This window comes from Pseudopodoces humilis, chromosome 1 (assembly GCF_049639895.1).
Source record: "Pseudopodoces humilis isolate 2021_Gansu_Grassland_sample_001 chromosome 1, ASM4963989v1, whole genome shotgun sequence".
NCBI lineage: Eukaryota > Metazoa > Chordata > Aves > Passeriformes > Paridae > Pseudopodoces > Pseudopodoces humilis.
The window spans coordinates 106,587,291-106,603,942 of record NC_142200.1 but is presented as its reverse complement, the minus strand read 5'-3'; the positions used below and the strand labels follow the sequence as shown (position 1 = coordinate 106,603,942).

Here is a 16,652-nt window from a genome sequence, read left to right as displayed (position 1 = left end):
GTATTCCTCTTGAAGCTATTTTGGAAAAAAAAAACAAAACACTAGCAATAGTTGTTTCTTCTCATGCTTAGGCAACCAAATTAATTGCTGTTACAAGTGAGCAAAATTTGTTTTAGTAGTTTTTATATGTCTTAATATTTAGGAAGTGAACCAGTTCACCTAAAAACTGGTGAGAAGCTCCAGGTTGCTTGGGAAAAAATGAGCAAATCTAAGCACAATGGAATAGACCCTGAGGAAGTAGTGAAAGAGTATGGCATTGACACCCTGCGTCTTTACATTCTGTTTGCTGCTCCTCCAGAACAAGACATTTTGTGGGATGCTAAAAGTAAGTCAAGTTGTTTCTGTAGTTTGTTTTGTTGTGGGTTTGTTTCTTTTTTCTTAAATATTATATTTTAAACATAAAACTAATACAGTTCTTGATGCCAAAGTTTTGGAAAAAATGAATCAAAAAAGTATCATAAACAGGTTTTATTGCTTGTTTCTTTTGGAGGGGAGAGGCTCACAAAGCTGTCACTAAGAGGCAAACTTGCTAGATTATTGCAAGCAGCTTACCTCTTATAAGCTAAAAGCACATATGAAAACTACTTCTTAAGTTGTGTTTTCTTCTGGAAACTTGGACCTTATTATCTTTTCTTTAATTAGAAATGATTGATTAACTGAAAATCATTTTTCTTTAAATAATAATTTTTTTTCTAATCATATCAGATCACAGATACAACTTTATTTTGTTATTTCCATTTATTAACACACATGCAATGGCTTTTGTAAGCTGGACTATGAAATAGTTCTCAGAAGAATCTCATTAGAAGATAATCAGAGTTCCTAATAATTACTATTTCTAGATATGACATTTTTATGTGCTTACTTCTTGAATGTTAAGAATTACTCTCCTTTGCACTTATTTACCCCTATCATGCAATTCCTCATATTGATATGTCTTAATTTCTTTTATCTACTGTGGTTCATACATTTTAATGTAGTCTTATACATTCATTTAGATTTCACCTTTCTGTCGCATAAAACTTCAATAAAACACTCCATTATTGGTTTCAAAAAGTGTAGTTCTTCATTGTTTCACATGTTAAGTTCTTGCCACTTAGTTCAGCCTGTACTAAACTTTATTTCATTTATGTCTGTCACGCTTTATATTAATTTGTGTTCCTTTAGATATTATTGCACTATTGTATGTACTGGAGGAGTGGGCTTTATGAGTTCTCAGCTGGCTTTCTGTCACCACCTAATCACAACAGTAGGGAACTAGGCATTTGAAAAGGTCTCTTAAAAAAATGACTCACTTATAATCAAGTCTTAACAGCTGCATCCCAAATTTGGTGATGCACAATCATTTTGCTGTATTTTCTGATCTTGAAAATGGAATAATTAAATTACTGTGAGGATAGTGTGTACCAAATCTTAGTTGCAAAGTATACAAGAGTATAATATAAATGTATTAAACATTTTGTAAGAAAGCTAAGCACATGCAGTTATAATGCTAGCAAAAATGCATTTGGTCATTCAAGCCAACCTGCTTACCACCTCAGAAATATTGAGATTTTGGCATCATCTCATGTTATAAGTACTGGAAAATGTGAACAAAAGGAGATTTTAGCAGCCTAAAGATATTTCCAGGGGAGAAGAAAGTAGAAATTTAGGTGAAAAGCATCTCTTAAATCTTTTTACACTTTGGTCTGAATTTTTTAATTATAACAAAATTATGAATGTTTAAATTAAAGAAATTAAGCAGATTGTGTTGGGTTTCACCTTGGGCTGGATGTCAGGTGCCCACCAAGCTGCTCTGTCACTCCTTGCTTTTCAACTGGACTGGGAGAAAAGAACAACAAAAGGCTTGTGGGTTGAGGTAAGGGTGAGAAGATCACTCAGCATTTCCCATCAAGGACAAAACAGACTTGACTGAGAAATTAATTTAATGTATTACCAATTAAAATTGGAGTAATGAGAAGTAAAACCAGATTTACACCTTCCCATCATCCCTCCCTTTTTCCTGGGCTCAACTGGCTCTGTCAGACACAGGAGAAGTTCCTAGAAGCTTCCCAGAGAAGCCATTCTTCCTCCCTACTGAAACTTTTTCACACAAAGCCATTACAGGAATTTATTTCATTCAGAGAATGTTAAATAGTCATTCTCAGTTGTCATGATCCTTCTCTCCACTGTATGTGATAGCCTTTGGATGATTGCCCTTGAGAATAGATTCTTTGTCCTTGCAGTGGTGGACATCAAGCCAGGGCCTCACGTCATTCTCTCCTGTGATGTGAGCAGCCATGGAGTAGGACTGATGCTTCAGGGTCAAGGTCAACGGCTTCACAGTGTCCCCATACCAAACTAAGCTGTGTGGAAAGAGGGTACCAAGGGTCAGAGCCTGTACTCATTAGCACAGTAGCATCTCTAGCAACAAAAGTACACATACTTGCTAAAATCAAATTTGAAAAGAAACTTCTCAATTTGAAAAAATGTGTATGCTTACTTGTACATATGTTTGTACTCTGCCATGAGTTCAAAAAATGAGAGCGCGTAGAACTCCTTTGTGGAGTCATTAAAACACAAAATGAGCATTCTACCACTGACATAACATTGGGTTATTTTACAGATTTTAGTAAATATTCTATGCTGTAGTCTTGCTATATACATCTGTTTTAAAGTCATTGCAGAAAAATACTTCTGTCTTACTGATTTTTTTCAATTAAAGTAAGTCTGCATTACTTGTAAAGACATTTTTAATTGCATACCTTTTTTAATTGCACATTTTTAATTGATACCTTTCATTTAAAATAAAGAGGGTTTTTTTAAAAAATGTTTAACTCCAGCGTTCTCTTCCTGCTTTTCTTTTGAATTCTTTACTGACATTTGTTTCTGAAATCTTCCATGAATCTCAGCTGATGCCATGCCCGGTGTTCAGAGATGGCAGACACGGCTCTGGGCACTTGTAACCAAACTTATTGAAGCAAGGACTTCAGGAACCATGCCCAATCCTGAGCTTCTGAATAAGAAAGAGAAGGCTGAAGCCAGAAGGATCTGGGAGCAGAAGAATCTGGTGATTTCTGAGGTTAAAAGAAACACATAGTTTCTAAATGACTAAATAAGTTGCTTCTTTTGCGAAAGCCATATGTTTGATTTACAGAGCCAAAAGCTTTTTCCCCAGATGAGTAGATGATTTTTTTAAGTGAATTATTCTCTATGTAAATAATTGTATCTACCTACACATTTTATGGGACAGGACTTACTTAAAGCATGTATGCCTCATTTAAGGAATGAAATGTTATGACATTAAAGTTTATTAATATGGGATTCAAGTAATTCCATTTCAAGTAACAAAACTGTAGGTGAGTTCTGTAGTTTGCCCTAACAGAAGCTTTGGTCTGTTTGCTTCATACCTCATTACCCCATCTGCTGTTTCATATAGAATGTAAAAAAGCCACGGGTGAAAATATATTAGCATAGCCTTGAAAAAAATACTGAAGTGGTTGTTCATCTCTTGTTACATGTTGTCTCCTGCTGTGATTAGTATCAATTCAATTATCCTCAGAAGGAGAAGACTCAGAAGGAAACATAAATACCTGCAAAATTAACTTCAAGGATTTTCCTGTGGATAAAAACTTTTGCCATTTTAAACCCTGCTGTGAGGGATATTCCAGATCATTTAACAGATTTTTAATTCTAATCTTGTAATCTATGAACAAGTTTTCACCAGTATAAATGGATTTACAAGAGAGAAGGCCCTTTGTAGGGGTGTCCTGGGGTGACAAGGGGCAAAGGGAAGATATTTTATGAAAGGGAATAAAGGGTGACTAATGCACATTTTTCATACCATTGATTGAAGCTTTTTAAATCCTGAAATAGAAGGGAAGCTAATCAGTTGAGTTTTTATATGATTGTTATTTCACACACACACACGTGATTGCACATGCGATGTATTGGCATACCAAAGTGATTTTCATATAAGAAGAGGCATGTATTTCACAAATTGAAATTGATTATCAGTAATTGTTTTTCATTTAAAAACCCAGTATTCCAAATTTGAGAATTTTAAGTTATTAGTGACAGACCTTTTCTTCTAATTCAAGGTAACCGAGTACTTCACAAAGGATCATTTGTTCAATGCAGCTATTTCCCGATTGATGAGCCTCACAAATGTACTCCATGTAAGTAGGTGATATTAATAAAGGTATTTTGCTCTCAGACACTGCTTCTGTCAGTCTTTCTACAAAGCAGGAGCTGCCTGAACTACAGGTCCAGCATTCTGTAGTCATTAACTTCATAAACATATTACTAAGCCAAGAACGTTGTTGAGTTACTCAGTTCAGAAGCCACATGTTCTAGTACCCCTGTAACCCTGAAATATAAACAGTTTTGCAGGAGGAGCTTGATGGTATGAGATCCACCAGATTCTGTTTTTGTCTGCATCCTGTAATTTAAAGAGGATACATTTTGTTTAGTTCTATTCTTTGTTGTCTTGATTTTAGCAAAGTTGCATAGGTAGCTAGGTATAATACCACATTATAGAATTACCAAACATTCTGATTTTAAAAGGGTTATTCCTTGCAAGGAAAATCACACATAGTCCTCAAAGATAGCTTACACTGCTGAACTTAAGATTTTTTTTATTTAGATTATATTGTTTATCAGCCAGTAGTGATAGATGAAATATAGAAAACTATTATCATTATTTTCTTTACTACTCTTAGATCTGGTTGAGCAATCCTGCAGGCATGTAATGGTAACCTGATATAGGCCAGAAATTAAATATAATTTTGAAATATATTTTTGGAAGTTTTAGCTTCTTTATTGAAATATCATTTTATACCTTATGGATTCCAAGGTGCTTATTGGCAAAATCAAGGAACTTAACAATAAGTTAAGTAGGTTGTGCACAGGTGCTGTACTGAGACAACTTAAGTCTGGCATGCTTTATGGTGTTGGGAAGGTAACACACATTTCTTTATTTCCAGCTGAATCACTCATAGGCAATTGGGGCTAATGGATGGTGGAATTAATGTTAAAAAAAAATAAAACTCAGTGTCCTACAGACAGCCAGATACTTGAACACCGATATATTTCTTAAGCAAAGAAGACAGTGCAAAAGATACCTTTGAAGAATAAGTTTCTGCATAGTATGCTAGCTCTTCCTCTTTTGCTCCCAGTTAAAAGGAGGAAGTGTAGAGTTGGGCATAGATTAAATATTGAAAGTGTGTAGTAGTTACTAAAACTTACTCAAATATAATTTGCACTATAAGTGATAAGATGCCCTCTGACAAAGCTTGTGGTCAAGCAAATCACTGTTTTTGGACAATTTTCTAATTTATGAGAATGGGTGTTCATCACATCAAATAATGCTCATAAGCTGACATGTATTGACATTTTTTTGTGCTGTTTCATTAGAGAGATAGGTTACAAAATAAATGCAGCAGCTAAATTTGCCATGGTGTGTAATCTCTTACACAGGCAAAGAAAGAAGAAGTTCATCTGATTACTTTTAGTGCCGTATCTTTTCTTTTAAGTTTTCTGTAAGATAAGTTAAATGGGAAAATGAAGTTCAAATTTTGTCAGTCAAGTTACCTTTTGCCAGAAGTTCAACATTTTCTATACTAAAGAAGCCAGACACTTCACTAAAATAATGAGAACATAAAACTGTAAAAGACTTTGCTATGCTTTTCATTCCCAAAGCTTCCTTCAGCTCTAAAACCTCACTTTCACTAATTTCAGCTTTACTGAAGCCACTCTATGATCCTGTACAGCTGAACCTTGTCCCAACAAAATCTATGTTGCATTCAGCACAGTTTGACTGTCATATACAAGTGCTTCACATCTTCTCAGATAGTTCTGGTTTTGCCTAAGATTGCACTTCTAGAAAAGGCAGCACTCAAAATGAATTTTGAGGGCCACTCTTGTCCACATGAGTGTGTGTTCAGAGTTCTGTGCTAGAGAAGACCGCCCAGGGTCTTCATCAGCCACTTTAGGATTAGCTTCTAAGTGTTAGAGAGCACTCTGTGATCAAGAGTTGTGATTTTAATTCTCCATTTTCATAAGTTTCCAATTTATTGTGAAATTACACTCTCCTTAGCATAAACATTGATTTTAGGTTTTATTACTTAATTTTCTTCTTAATTAAACTACTTTTCCCCCCCACTTCAGAACGTTAATAGTTTGTTTCTTTTTCCTTGCTTTTTCGCTCAGCAAGCTCCTCGGTCTCTTGTTCTCCACAGCACAGAATTTGAAGATGCTTTGGCTTCACTCTGCATTATGGTTGCACCTATGGCTCCCCACATTGCATCAGAGATGTGGAAAGGTATTTATAAACTTCATATAGGTGTTCCAGGAAAAAGGACAAGAAATTTGCAAAAATGTCTGTAACTCAGTACATGTGACATGAATTCTTTATCTAGCTTGTCTCTTTCTGTCATAATTGTTAAACAAATATGAATTTTGTTTCATTGCCACGTCTCTCTTTTCTGCCTTTGGTTTCTTTTTCCTTGCATACAGAGGTGAATTTCTTGAAACTAGGCAGAGAAATAGAGAAGAAAAATGCAAGACAGGACTTCATGCCAGCTGCTAACTGCTCCTGAATATGAATGGCATTATTAAAAGCTGAACACCAGGACAGAAACACTCCCTTTTTAAATAACTGTGTCAAGAGCCTTTGGACTACAAATATCTTCTTTCAGGAATTCAGGCAAAGCAAACCGTATCAGAGGGCTGCATACTAAAAACACTAAAGTAGTGTTCAATAAAAATCCTACTCTTTTATCTTTTTAGCTCCAGAGACTGAGGGACACTATGCCATTATTAATTATTATAAAATTATAAATTATAATTATAATTAACATTATAAAATTAACCTGCCATGGAGAATGGGAATGATAGGGTATCTTTTCTAAGACCTGTCACAATTGTACAGGTCTGAATACCAGATGGGCTGAGTTCTGTGGTGCTGATACAGTTAAAGCCTGTGAAATAAGGTATGTGCATGCCAGGGTTTAGCAACTGATTCTAAGTTTTGTTGGGAAAAGTCCCAAGATGCACGTGCAAAGATAGGAATATATTCTGCATTGTGGCTGGCCACAAACTGCTGTGTGGTTTTGGACCTAATGTTAGCTTTTGGATGCTGTTTTAATGGCCTTATTTTCAATGGTCCCAAAAAACATTGTGCATTCAAGTGTTTACAGAGCAGTGCTACTAAACTGATTATATTTGAGTGTTATTCATGGCCCTGAAATGTTAATTGCTAAGGAAAGACCACTCTTGTTCAAAGCAGTAACAAGGAAGACCCTATGGAAACAACAAGATATGATAGGGAGAGTGGGTTGGGTTTTTTGCATGTGTTTTCATTTCCAGTGATTTTAAAATGTCTTAATTGAAGTTTAACTGTCTAGAATAAAGAGTGACATCTGACATGATCCATCTGGTCTTATACTATGATGTGCCATTTAATTAAAATAATACTAAATAAAAGTAGTTAGCATGACTGTTTTCCACATTTGCTGAGATGGAGGCAGAAGAGATCCAGGATAATTACTTATATATACAGTGCCTTCTGAACTTGGAATTCTAATACATGTTAGGAAATACAGAATTATCAGCTACGGTTGATAAAATGACAAAGAGCACTAGGGTATCATAATTACAACTTGTCAAACATGAAGCTTAATCCTGTAGCATTTTGAATGTTAGATGAAGAAGTCTTTTCTTGCTACTAAAATCACTGGACAATGAAAATTATAAACATTTTCTAGATCTCCCTCTTATGTAAGAATGAAAAGGAAGCATATAAAAATTGGAAGTATATTGTCCTCAGCCTCTGTCTGCATTTAAAGATAAAATTTTACTTGTGTGGTCCAAAGACATGTGCACTGCAATTCAGTGCAGCAATCATAAGAAAACATTGTGTATTGATTATTGCATGAAGAATTTTATTACTAAATTTGAAAATGACAGTATGTTTTAGAATGATAATCATTGCATTATACTGAAGTTATTAAACAATTTTATCAGGAGAATGTGCGTACATTTAGCTGCTGCATTGTGGTAAGATTATTGTATTATTTTGAAATAGCCGTCTATCCTGGGATTGAGATTTCATATTAAAGATTCCCCAAGTTTTGAGTTGTACTCTGGTTCCACCTGATGTAACCAATTTCTCAAACTTTGTTGTGTATAAGTGATGATACTTTACTATTTTAAATAATTTCAGTATGAAAATTAAGGCTCCTAATACTCTGTTTAGTTTCCTCTGTGCTTTAGTTCTCCATACTCAGAAATCTCTCCTTTTGTACCTTGGCTTTGCATCTAAATGTCAGGATAACACTGCTTCCTCTTTCGTAAATTGGTCAGGAAAAGGAGTTTGTATATTGTTAGTTCTATAAATTGCACCTATAGCAGTGGACCCCACTCTTTGATGGAAGCTGCTTGAATGTTGTAAGTGCCTCACCTTTCAGCAGCTGATCAATAGCAACCCGTGATACTTTGTGTGTGAAGAAGGTCTTCTCCTGCCATAGGGGCTGAACAGTTTTTGGTATTTTGGTGTGTCAGCCTGATGGTGTTAACTGTGCAGCGAATGCACTGGTTTATCGCTCAATAACATAAAAAGCAACCGTAGCCCCTCAGTGCGGGAAGAGTTCATCCGGCTGATATCTTGGCAGTTTATGAACACTAACAGGATGAGGAAATCAGTTTCCTTCCTGAAACCTTGTATCTAAGGAATATACAGACACCATTTGAGACTTTTTTTTTAGTTTGTTTGTAGTAGTACAGTGTTTTGCTGTTCAGACAAGGATATGAAACTGCTTATTGTGAGTTGCTAATTTTTTATTAGAGGTGGCACATGAAAGATAGGTACACATTTGATAAGCACATCTTAGGAAATACTGAAATGAAACATAATTTTTGGAATTTTTAATGGTATCATTGCCTTAGCAATATTTTGACTGTCACTACAATAGCTCTGTTGCAAGAATTTGTTGGAATTCAGCCCTTGCTCAAGAAGGCCTCTGGAAAGAATGGAGTTGAGTAAAAGCTAATTGATGATGCAGGATTTAATTGAAATTCTGAATGTAGAAACCCCCCTTCACAAATCCAATAAGAAACATGATTTGGAGTTTAAGTTGTTTTTTTTTTTTTTTTCTCCAAGAGTAATAACATAAAATGAATGAGAGCAAGTTTTTCAAATGGAGGAAGATATTGTTTTAAGAAGGTTAAAAGGATTTGAGTGGAGTTTGCTGGATTGCAAGCAAATCCTAGAGTTAGCTTACAGTGACCCAGGGTTTTCACATCTTACTTCTGTACTACTATACCAGTGCTATAAAATAACTTTTCTCAGAGCTGTCTGGAGACAACTGTTATCATTTCTTTGAGATTGCAGACTGTTTCACATATGACTGATAGACATAGTCTTCCTGAGCTGTAGAAAGGTATTTTGGATATGTAACTTGCCTGAATCTGTCAAATAGGGAGATTAATTAAATGGCAAAAAGCATATCAACAGTGCCAGAAAGAGGCTGCAAAGGAGAGTAGATACTCATCCAAAATGTCTCTCCACTTGCCCTGACATACTCCTGATCTGAGCTTTTTAAAAAGTTTTCCTGCTTTGTCTACTAGTGTGGTGGATTTTTGCTTAACACACATTTCTATTGTTTCATTTTCACTAAATTCAAAAATTAGAAGTATTTGGATATCCACCCTCACAGTCATCTTAGACTTCCCCCTCTGATCATCTTATATTTTTTGTTTGAAAATCCCTAGTCCTAAACTCTGATACTGCCATTGTGTCATTAATAAAATGCTTTTATTAGCTTCCTTTTATCACTCATTAAGACTTACATCTTCATTTCCTTCTCTCCTTTAACCTCTTGTTCCAGGGCTTGTCACAAGCCAGCTTTTTCTCAATTTACTTCATAATCACAACTTTTCCTCTGGCCTACATAATTTTGTTTCTAAGTAGTTGCACAATTACTGGAATTTTACAGATAATTTTTCCAGTGCTTTTTTTCTGTAAGACTAGTGTTACCTTGCTGTCCTAACACCTTTCTGATACACAGTTGCTCCCACATCTTCCTTCTTAAATCTAAGTCATTTAAAATGAGAATCTGCTTTGCCCTGTCAAATAGCACCTTAGGGGGAAGTATTATGCTTATGAAATACTCCTGTAAGGCTAGTAAAACATTGCCCTGAGCTGAAAAGTTGTTAGACTGGTCCTATTCTCTCTTTCTCTCAACTTACTAATTTATAGTACTCATTTAACTTGGTGTTTTAAGATGGATTCAGTGCTGTGAGTTACTGGCTAGGGAAACCTTGCTCTGATATTAGCTTGCTAGTCAGTAGAAGTCCATTGAAGGAGATCCAGTACCAAGATCAGGGCTTCAGACTGAGCACAAGTATTGTCTTTGATCTGTCCTGTACAGATGGCTATATATAAGTAAAAAGCATACAGTAAGTAAAAATATACTCAGCTTTCTGTCCTGCATCTGCAAGATAGTCTATAGCCATAAAAGCATAATACATCAAAAAATATGATGCAAAATGCACACCACTTCATAAAATGCACTTCACTAGGTGCTTTCTAACACAGAAGACAATAAAATAGGTTTTTCGTGTTTTCACAATCAAAGTTTCAGAAATGGTCCATTTTTAATGTATCAAACAGTGCTTTTTTTCTAATGTCTCAGAATCGAGTGGGAAGGCTAGAGAAAGGTTCTCTCTAGGTTCTCACAAGTGGACCATCACCTTTCTGGACCAGGGTGATGAAGTTTCTGGTTTAGAGTGTTGAATTTTGAAAATACAAACCAAATCATTATATTTTCTGTGTTTTACAGCTTACAAAATGTGAATTAAGGCAGGAAGCCAAACAGGCAACATAACTAAAACCTTCGTTTTGGTTTCCTGTCAAACTGTTTTCTCAAACTAGTTCTGTTGACTTTTCTACTCTTTTTCTATGGATGAGCTCATAGTTCATTTTGCAGCAAGAACATGAAGCAAAAATTGACACCAGGCTTACTCACACTTTGCTTCAGAATACATTTTAATTATTTTTTATTAGTAGGTTTATTAGGACTGACAGCCTCCACAGGAATGAAAAGTGACCTTGGTTTTGCTTTTGTAGATAGAAACTCTTATATCAGAAAGTGGGTTTTAAATAATTTGAAGAATTCTCTTTAACAGTAAAATAAGGAGTGGCCAGTGTGCATGCTTCTGCCACAAGGCATGTGATCAGTTGGAAAGAAATGAGGTCATCTGGATGTTCAAAAGCCAAAAAGGAAAGAATCTAACAGCTTTTTTCTTTACAGTCAATGTGATAATGAATCATCAATACCAAGATTTTTTTTCTGCTTGAGTTCCTATCTTTTGCTCTCAATTTCTGAGCTACTGGTGCAAAAGAAAAAAAAAAATACACAAAATAAGAGCCAGTGAACTGTTTTAATAAATTATTTACCTAATAAATAGTTGTTTTCATTAGGAAATGTGCATGTTCTTGCTTGCCATTAGAAACAGCTTCAATCGGTCCTCCCCACTGTCCCTCTCTGAGTCATTCAGCAAATAGCACAGCTGTGTGTCATTTTACCAAAGTATTTTGTCTGAAAAAGCACTGACAAAAATGTGGTGGATTTTTCTGGAGGAAGTTGCCTGCTCTTTATGTCCCTATTTGCTGTTACTCACTGTATTAGTCTAAACAATCCCACGAGCTGAACTGATGTATGCACTGTGCATGGGCTGGGTGTGTGCCTATGGCTGCTGTCATGTTGTTTGAACAGCTTCAGTGCCTCAGTCTCACCAGTGAGTCTTGTGTTGATGGGTTTCCTTTATGCTTTTGCTGGAGTTTCCCTAAACCAGATGAGATTTCACATGAATTTGAAGTTCTGAACAGAGCATGTGCTTATAAAAAGTTTTAGTCTGTGTTCTTATTCATATGCAGAGAATGCTTTGAATTTAAAAATCCCCTGGCTCTGTGAGAATCGCAAGAGCAATCATCATCAATGCTGATGATATTTGACAGCACCTTGTTAAATGAAATCTTTGTATTTTGTCATACAGCTGCAGTAAACAGCAACATAAATCCCACTCAGGAGATTCTATTCAGTTACAGAATGCAGCTTCAGGATGACTTGCGTCCTATTCTCCTATTACTTAAACAAATCAGGAATTAATTATTTTGGTAAGACCATAGCCAGTTTAATAAAAGGAGATCACATTTAGCCATTTTAGAAATTTTTAAAAATCAAAGGATAAAATGTTTCAGAATGTAAAAATCATAAGGAGAGCAAGCTATGCAAGGCATTCCTTTGTATGACCTTTAATTTGTGAGAAAATACATTTCACAAAATAGAGAGAATCTTGCAAGTAGCTTGACTTGCAAATTTAGAAACTACCCAGCATATTACAAGTTGTAAAATAAGTCATAATGGTGTATCATTCTCAATTGTTAGTAAAATTCTAATCAAACTGGTGGCATTACTGAAAATAAATGCAGTATTATGGTTGACTTTTAGAAGCAGAGGTCAGCTTGTGTTGCAGCATTACAATTTAAAATAATAAGCAGTGGTCTTCTGTGCTCTTGGCAAAGTTATAGAGTGTTAATTTAAATCTGAAGTGTGCCCACGTTGTTAATATCCTTACTCGTGGTATAAAACAAATGCTTCAAAGATGTGCATCTTTCTGTTTATAATGTGCTGTATGCTAATCTAAACAATGTTATTTCCTCCTATGGCACTTGCTTTTAAAGTCAGCTTTATCCTGATCTAATTTGTCAAACAAATTCCAGAGACCAAATGTTCTGGTTACCATACAGATGAATGTTTTACTGTTTTCATTTTCCAGGTTTGGCACATATTCAGAATAAACTTTGTACTCATCATCACTGGGATGTTGATGTTCTGCATCAGTCCTGGCCCAAGGTAGACCCAGATTACCTTCAGCCATCAGATGTTGTGGAGATGTCTGTACTGGTAAGAGCATTTTGATTTGTTCTCAGTAGTGGCCAAGCAATGTGTTATGAGCCCAGAGGGTGATGGAATTTCTTCTCTTGTGGAAGTCAGTTCCCTTAGTAGATGGTTCACTGAAAGTTCAAAACAGAAGCTGCTATTACAGTTGTGCTGAGTAATTAAAATGGTTTCCTAAACAAAAAGATACAGTGAGTTTGGAAGAGAGATGCCCTAAATATAAACCTTTCAGAGTGACTGCATACCAGTCACTCAACCTGTGGATATTTGACCAATGAACAGCCATGGGCAAGGATGATACAGTCAAAACTAGGATCAAAATACAGGCTCAAATTTTTTGCCTGACAGTACATTTATTAACTCAGCCCTGTACAAAAATTTATAATTAGGTGATATTTCTTGTGGTACCAGTAGTGCTATGGCTCCCTAGCAGAACCAATCATAAGCTGGGTTAAGTTGTGATTTTTACCAAATGATGTTTCCCATCTGCCTTGGGCTGAATTTCTGACACATGTCAGGAGACTACATTTGCAGGAATGGGGTTGAGAAAACCAACTGCCTTTGGAAATGTTATAACTTCCAATTTCTCATTGAACTGTAATCCCTTTGAGGCTGGCAAAGAGCTGACTGCTCAGTGGAAGAGTGGACATGTAACTACCTTTACTTAACCTCCAGTTTTCCAATGTGTGCACAGTGTAGTTTATTGTCTTCTTTTCTATGGCTCTAGTTAACTAGCATGTGTTCAGAATGCTCCCAGGCATCATAAAACTTGGTCATTAGACAGGGCACAGAGGGAATGGATGCCTGGAGCTAAAGGTGTGGGATCCCTGAGCAGTGTCTCAGCTGACTCTCACTGACTGACTGCTGTTCCACCTGCCTTCAAGTTCTTCATGCTCAAGCATTGTGATAGTCAGTAATTAACATAGTTGAATACTACTAGATCTGCAGGACTCCTTCCCTTTTTACTGTTCCCCAAAGGATAATCTTGAGTGCAAACATTCTAAACTTTAATGTTCTAAACTAAATTAAACACTTCAACACTTTCTGTGTTTCTGGATATTGAATGAAATGGAGCCTACAGAAGAAATGTCATTTGGTCATGTAAAACTGTATGTTCTGTGTGTGTAAAAGAAACAGAAGACATGCATTTTAGTTGTATTTTTTTCTGTTTGCCTGTTTAGGGGAGTGAGCAAAGCAGTTGGGTTGTTTTTGTTGAGCTGAGTTTTTTGAGGAGGGAAGAGATTGGTTCAACTTAGGGGAAGCCATGTTGCTGTAGATTTCCATAATCAAAGTATCTTCGCAAATAATTTCATATCTTGCCAGATCTCTCCATCAGTTTATTTGAACCGAATGAGAAATACTGTTAAAACACTAGTTTTTCCACCATTAAACATACACACTTAGTAAAGACCAAGGACTGTCTTTTTGAAGGAAATTTTCAACTGTCATCTTTCTAAACCAAGGACAAGGACTCAGTTGCCAGCTGGGGTTAATAGAAGACTTATCCTAATAGTCTCTGTGGGTGAATAGCTTTTTTCCTCTTTCTTTCCCTCTCTTTTTTTCTTTAAGTGATAAGCATTTAGTTCTGACAGTAAAAATCTTCTCTGAGGTATGATCACTTCTGTCAAGCTCAAAATAAGCCTTCGCATCCAAGCACAGCTAGCAAACATCTTAAATTCCAGTGTTCTGTTTATAAGGAAGTCATGAATGAGAAATTGTGTAATTATAGAAACGCCTTTGCCGTTGTGGTTAAAGCAAACATGTTATTAAATATATCTTTGAAATAGCAACTTCAGCAACACAGGGAAAGCTCTGGACACAATTTTTTTAAGACTACACAACCAAACATGAAAATGCCTAAACATGTCACTGATGTTTTTCTGCTGATATGAATATTTCCTTCTCATAAAAAGGAACAAGAAAAAAAAATAATTTTGCTTTCTGTAGCCATTATGAAAATGACTTTTTTTTCTTTTCCTGGTTGACTTTGTCAAAGCCATAGCCTTGTGTAACAGTCTTGTTGTAATGAGAGAAAACAACCCTGTTGTTTTATGTCTCAGTCATATATTCATGGAATTATATGATGTAGGTAAACACCTGCCTTCTGAGAAAGCAAGTGACTGGAATACCAGAGAGACAAGTTGCTTTTTTGAACTGGGAATAATTCTTAGCAATAGTGCCTACAGAGCATGCATGGCTTTCTACTGTAAGAGTAAGGCAAAAGAGAAATATGGGGGCGCAGGGAATGTGAATGTGCGCAGAATGTGGGAAGTCTTGTGGGCACTGAAGGTTTTTATATGGCTGCAAAAATAAATTGTCCTCTTTAAACCAAGAAACACTCTCCATACAGAGGAATTGGTTAGTTGCAAAGAGTCAGTGTCTTTTCACAAGGCTGTACAGTCAAACCAAGTCTTTGGGCCACAACCCTATTCTTCTCAAGCCATCAAACTGCCTCAGGCTGCCAGGGATTTGTCTGCTGAGACATTCTGGGTTTATTTCTCTTCACACAAAATACTTCATTATTTCCTGTCTGTGCTGGAGTTATGTCTTTCCATATTTAACCCAAAGCAACAAAAGCAACCAACTCACTGTATCCTCGGATAAATTGCCTACAAGAAAGACATTTAAATTCACAGGGTATGCACAGTATCTGTTACTCTAAATATTATTGCAAAGTTGAGTATTTTTAATAATACTGTATGTAACTAATGCTCTGAAAAATCTGACCTGAATGTAGTGTGCATTTCATCCTATAAACACATTTCTGACTAGCATTCCTCACATTTTCTAGGTGGTGCGGAACTGTTAGCAGATGTGGTCTTATAACTGATGTTTTTATAAATTAAAAAAGAAAGTTGGTGTCATTTTCCTTGCTTTGGCATATGAGGGAGGCCTAACAGTGCACAGATATTTATTTTCTTTCTAACTTTTCAGAAGGATTATGCATCAATGGTAAAAAAATATTTGGGTTGAATTAAAAATTCCTCTCTGCAGCCTCAAGGTGCTTATTTTTCAGTCTTTTGTGATTTCATTTCAAATTTTATAACTTCTGTAGTTAACACTAGCTCCCTGCAGATCTGGCATAGTATAGAATGTTGAATATTAAAAAAAAAAAAATAAAAGGGAAAAGAAGAGAAGAAAAAACAGCTTCTTTCCTTGGGGGAAGAAAAGACCCAAGACTCATGTGTTTCTTCTCATGCAGTTTGCCATGATCTTTCAGAGAAACAAGGCTGCCAGCACCCAATTTTCTTGTGCTGGCACTTTTACCTGGAAATGTCAAGGGTTATTCTGGTCTAGTGAGATAGAGACAGAGATGGAGGAAAAGCAGAAGGCATTTCTCCTGCTGAGAACTTAAGCCCTGGACTAAAAGGATATGTGAATAGGATGCTTGTTAGACACAGCATATGATGAAATCTGCAGCTGCCTGCTTTAAGAATAGTGTTAAAATGCTTCATGATACCTGCCATATAATGAAAGCCATGCTCAAACACATGGTGCAGCCATAAGCAGTCTGCTGTTTGATAAGAGCTTTGGTCCCAGAGTGTAGTCTGGGAAGATCAGGAGACATGCTGTGGGAAGGTGGAGATGTGCTGTGGGAAGGTACACAGTGCCAGGTCACCCAGGCTTCTCGACCTTTCTAGGAAAATACAACCACTAGCAGTCATTTATTTACCAAGCTGATTTAGACCACTTGGCTCTTCTGTTGAGAAA

The 16,652-nt window shown here is 36.1% G+C and overlaps 1 protein-coding gene across 1 annotated transcript in view; it reads left to right on the top strand.

Annotated features, from left to right (window-relative positions):
• Positions 1–16,652, top strand: part of LARS2 (leucyl-tRNA synthetase 2, mitochondrial) — an 83,707-nt gene that overhangs the window by 64,979 nt on the left and 2,076 nt on the right. The window contains exons 16-20 of the mRNA XM_005519042.3: positions 143–325; positions 2,892–3,061; positions 4,080–4,157; positions 6,190–6,301; positions 12,820–12,947. Of these exons, the coding sequence (XP_005519099.1) occupies positions 143–325; positions 2,892–3,061; positions 4,080–4,157; positions 6,190–6,301; positions 12,820–12,947 (671 nt within the window). The remainder of the gene's footprint in view (positions 1–142; positions 326–2,891; positions 3,062–4,079; positions 4,158–6,189; positions 6,302–12,819; positions 12,948–16,652) is intronic.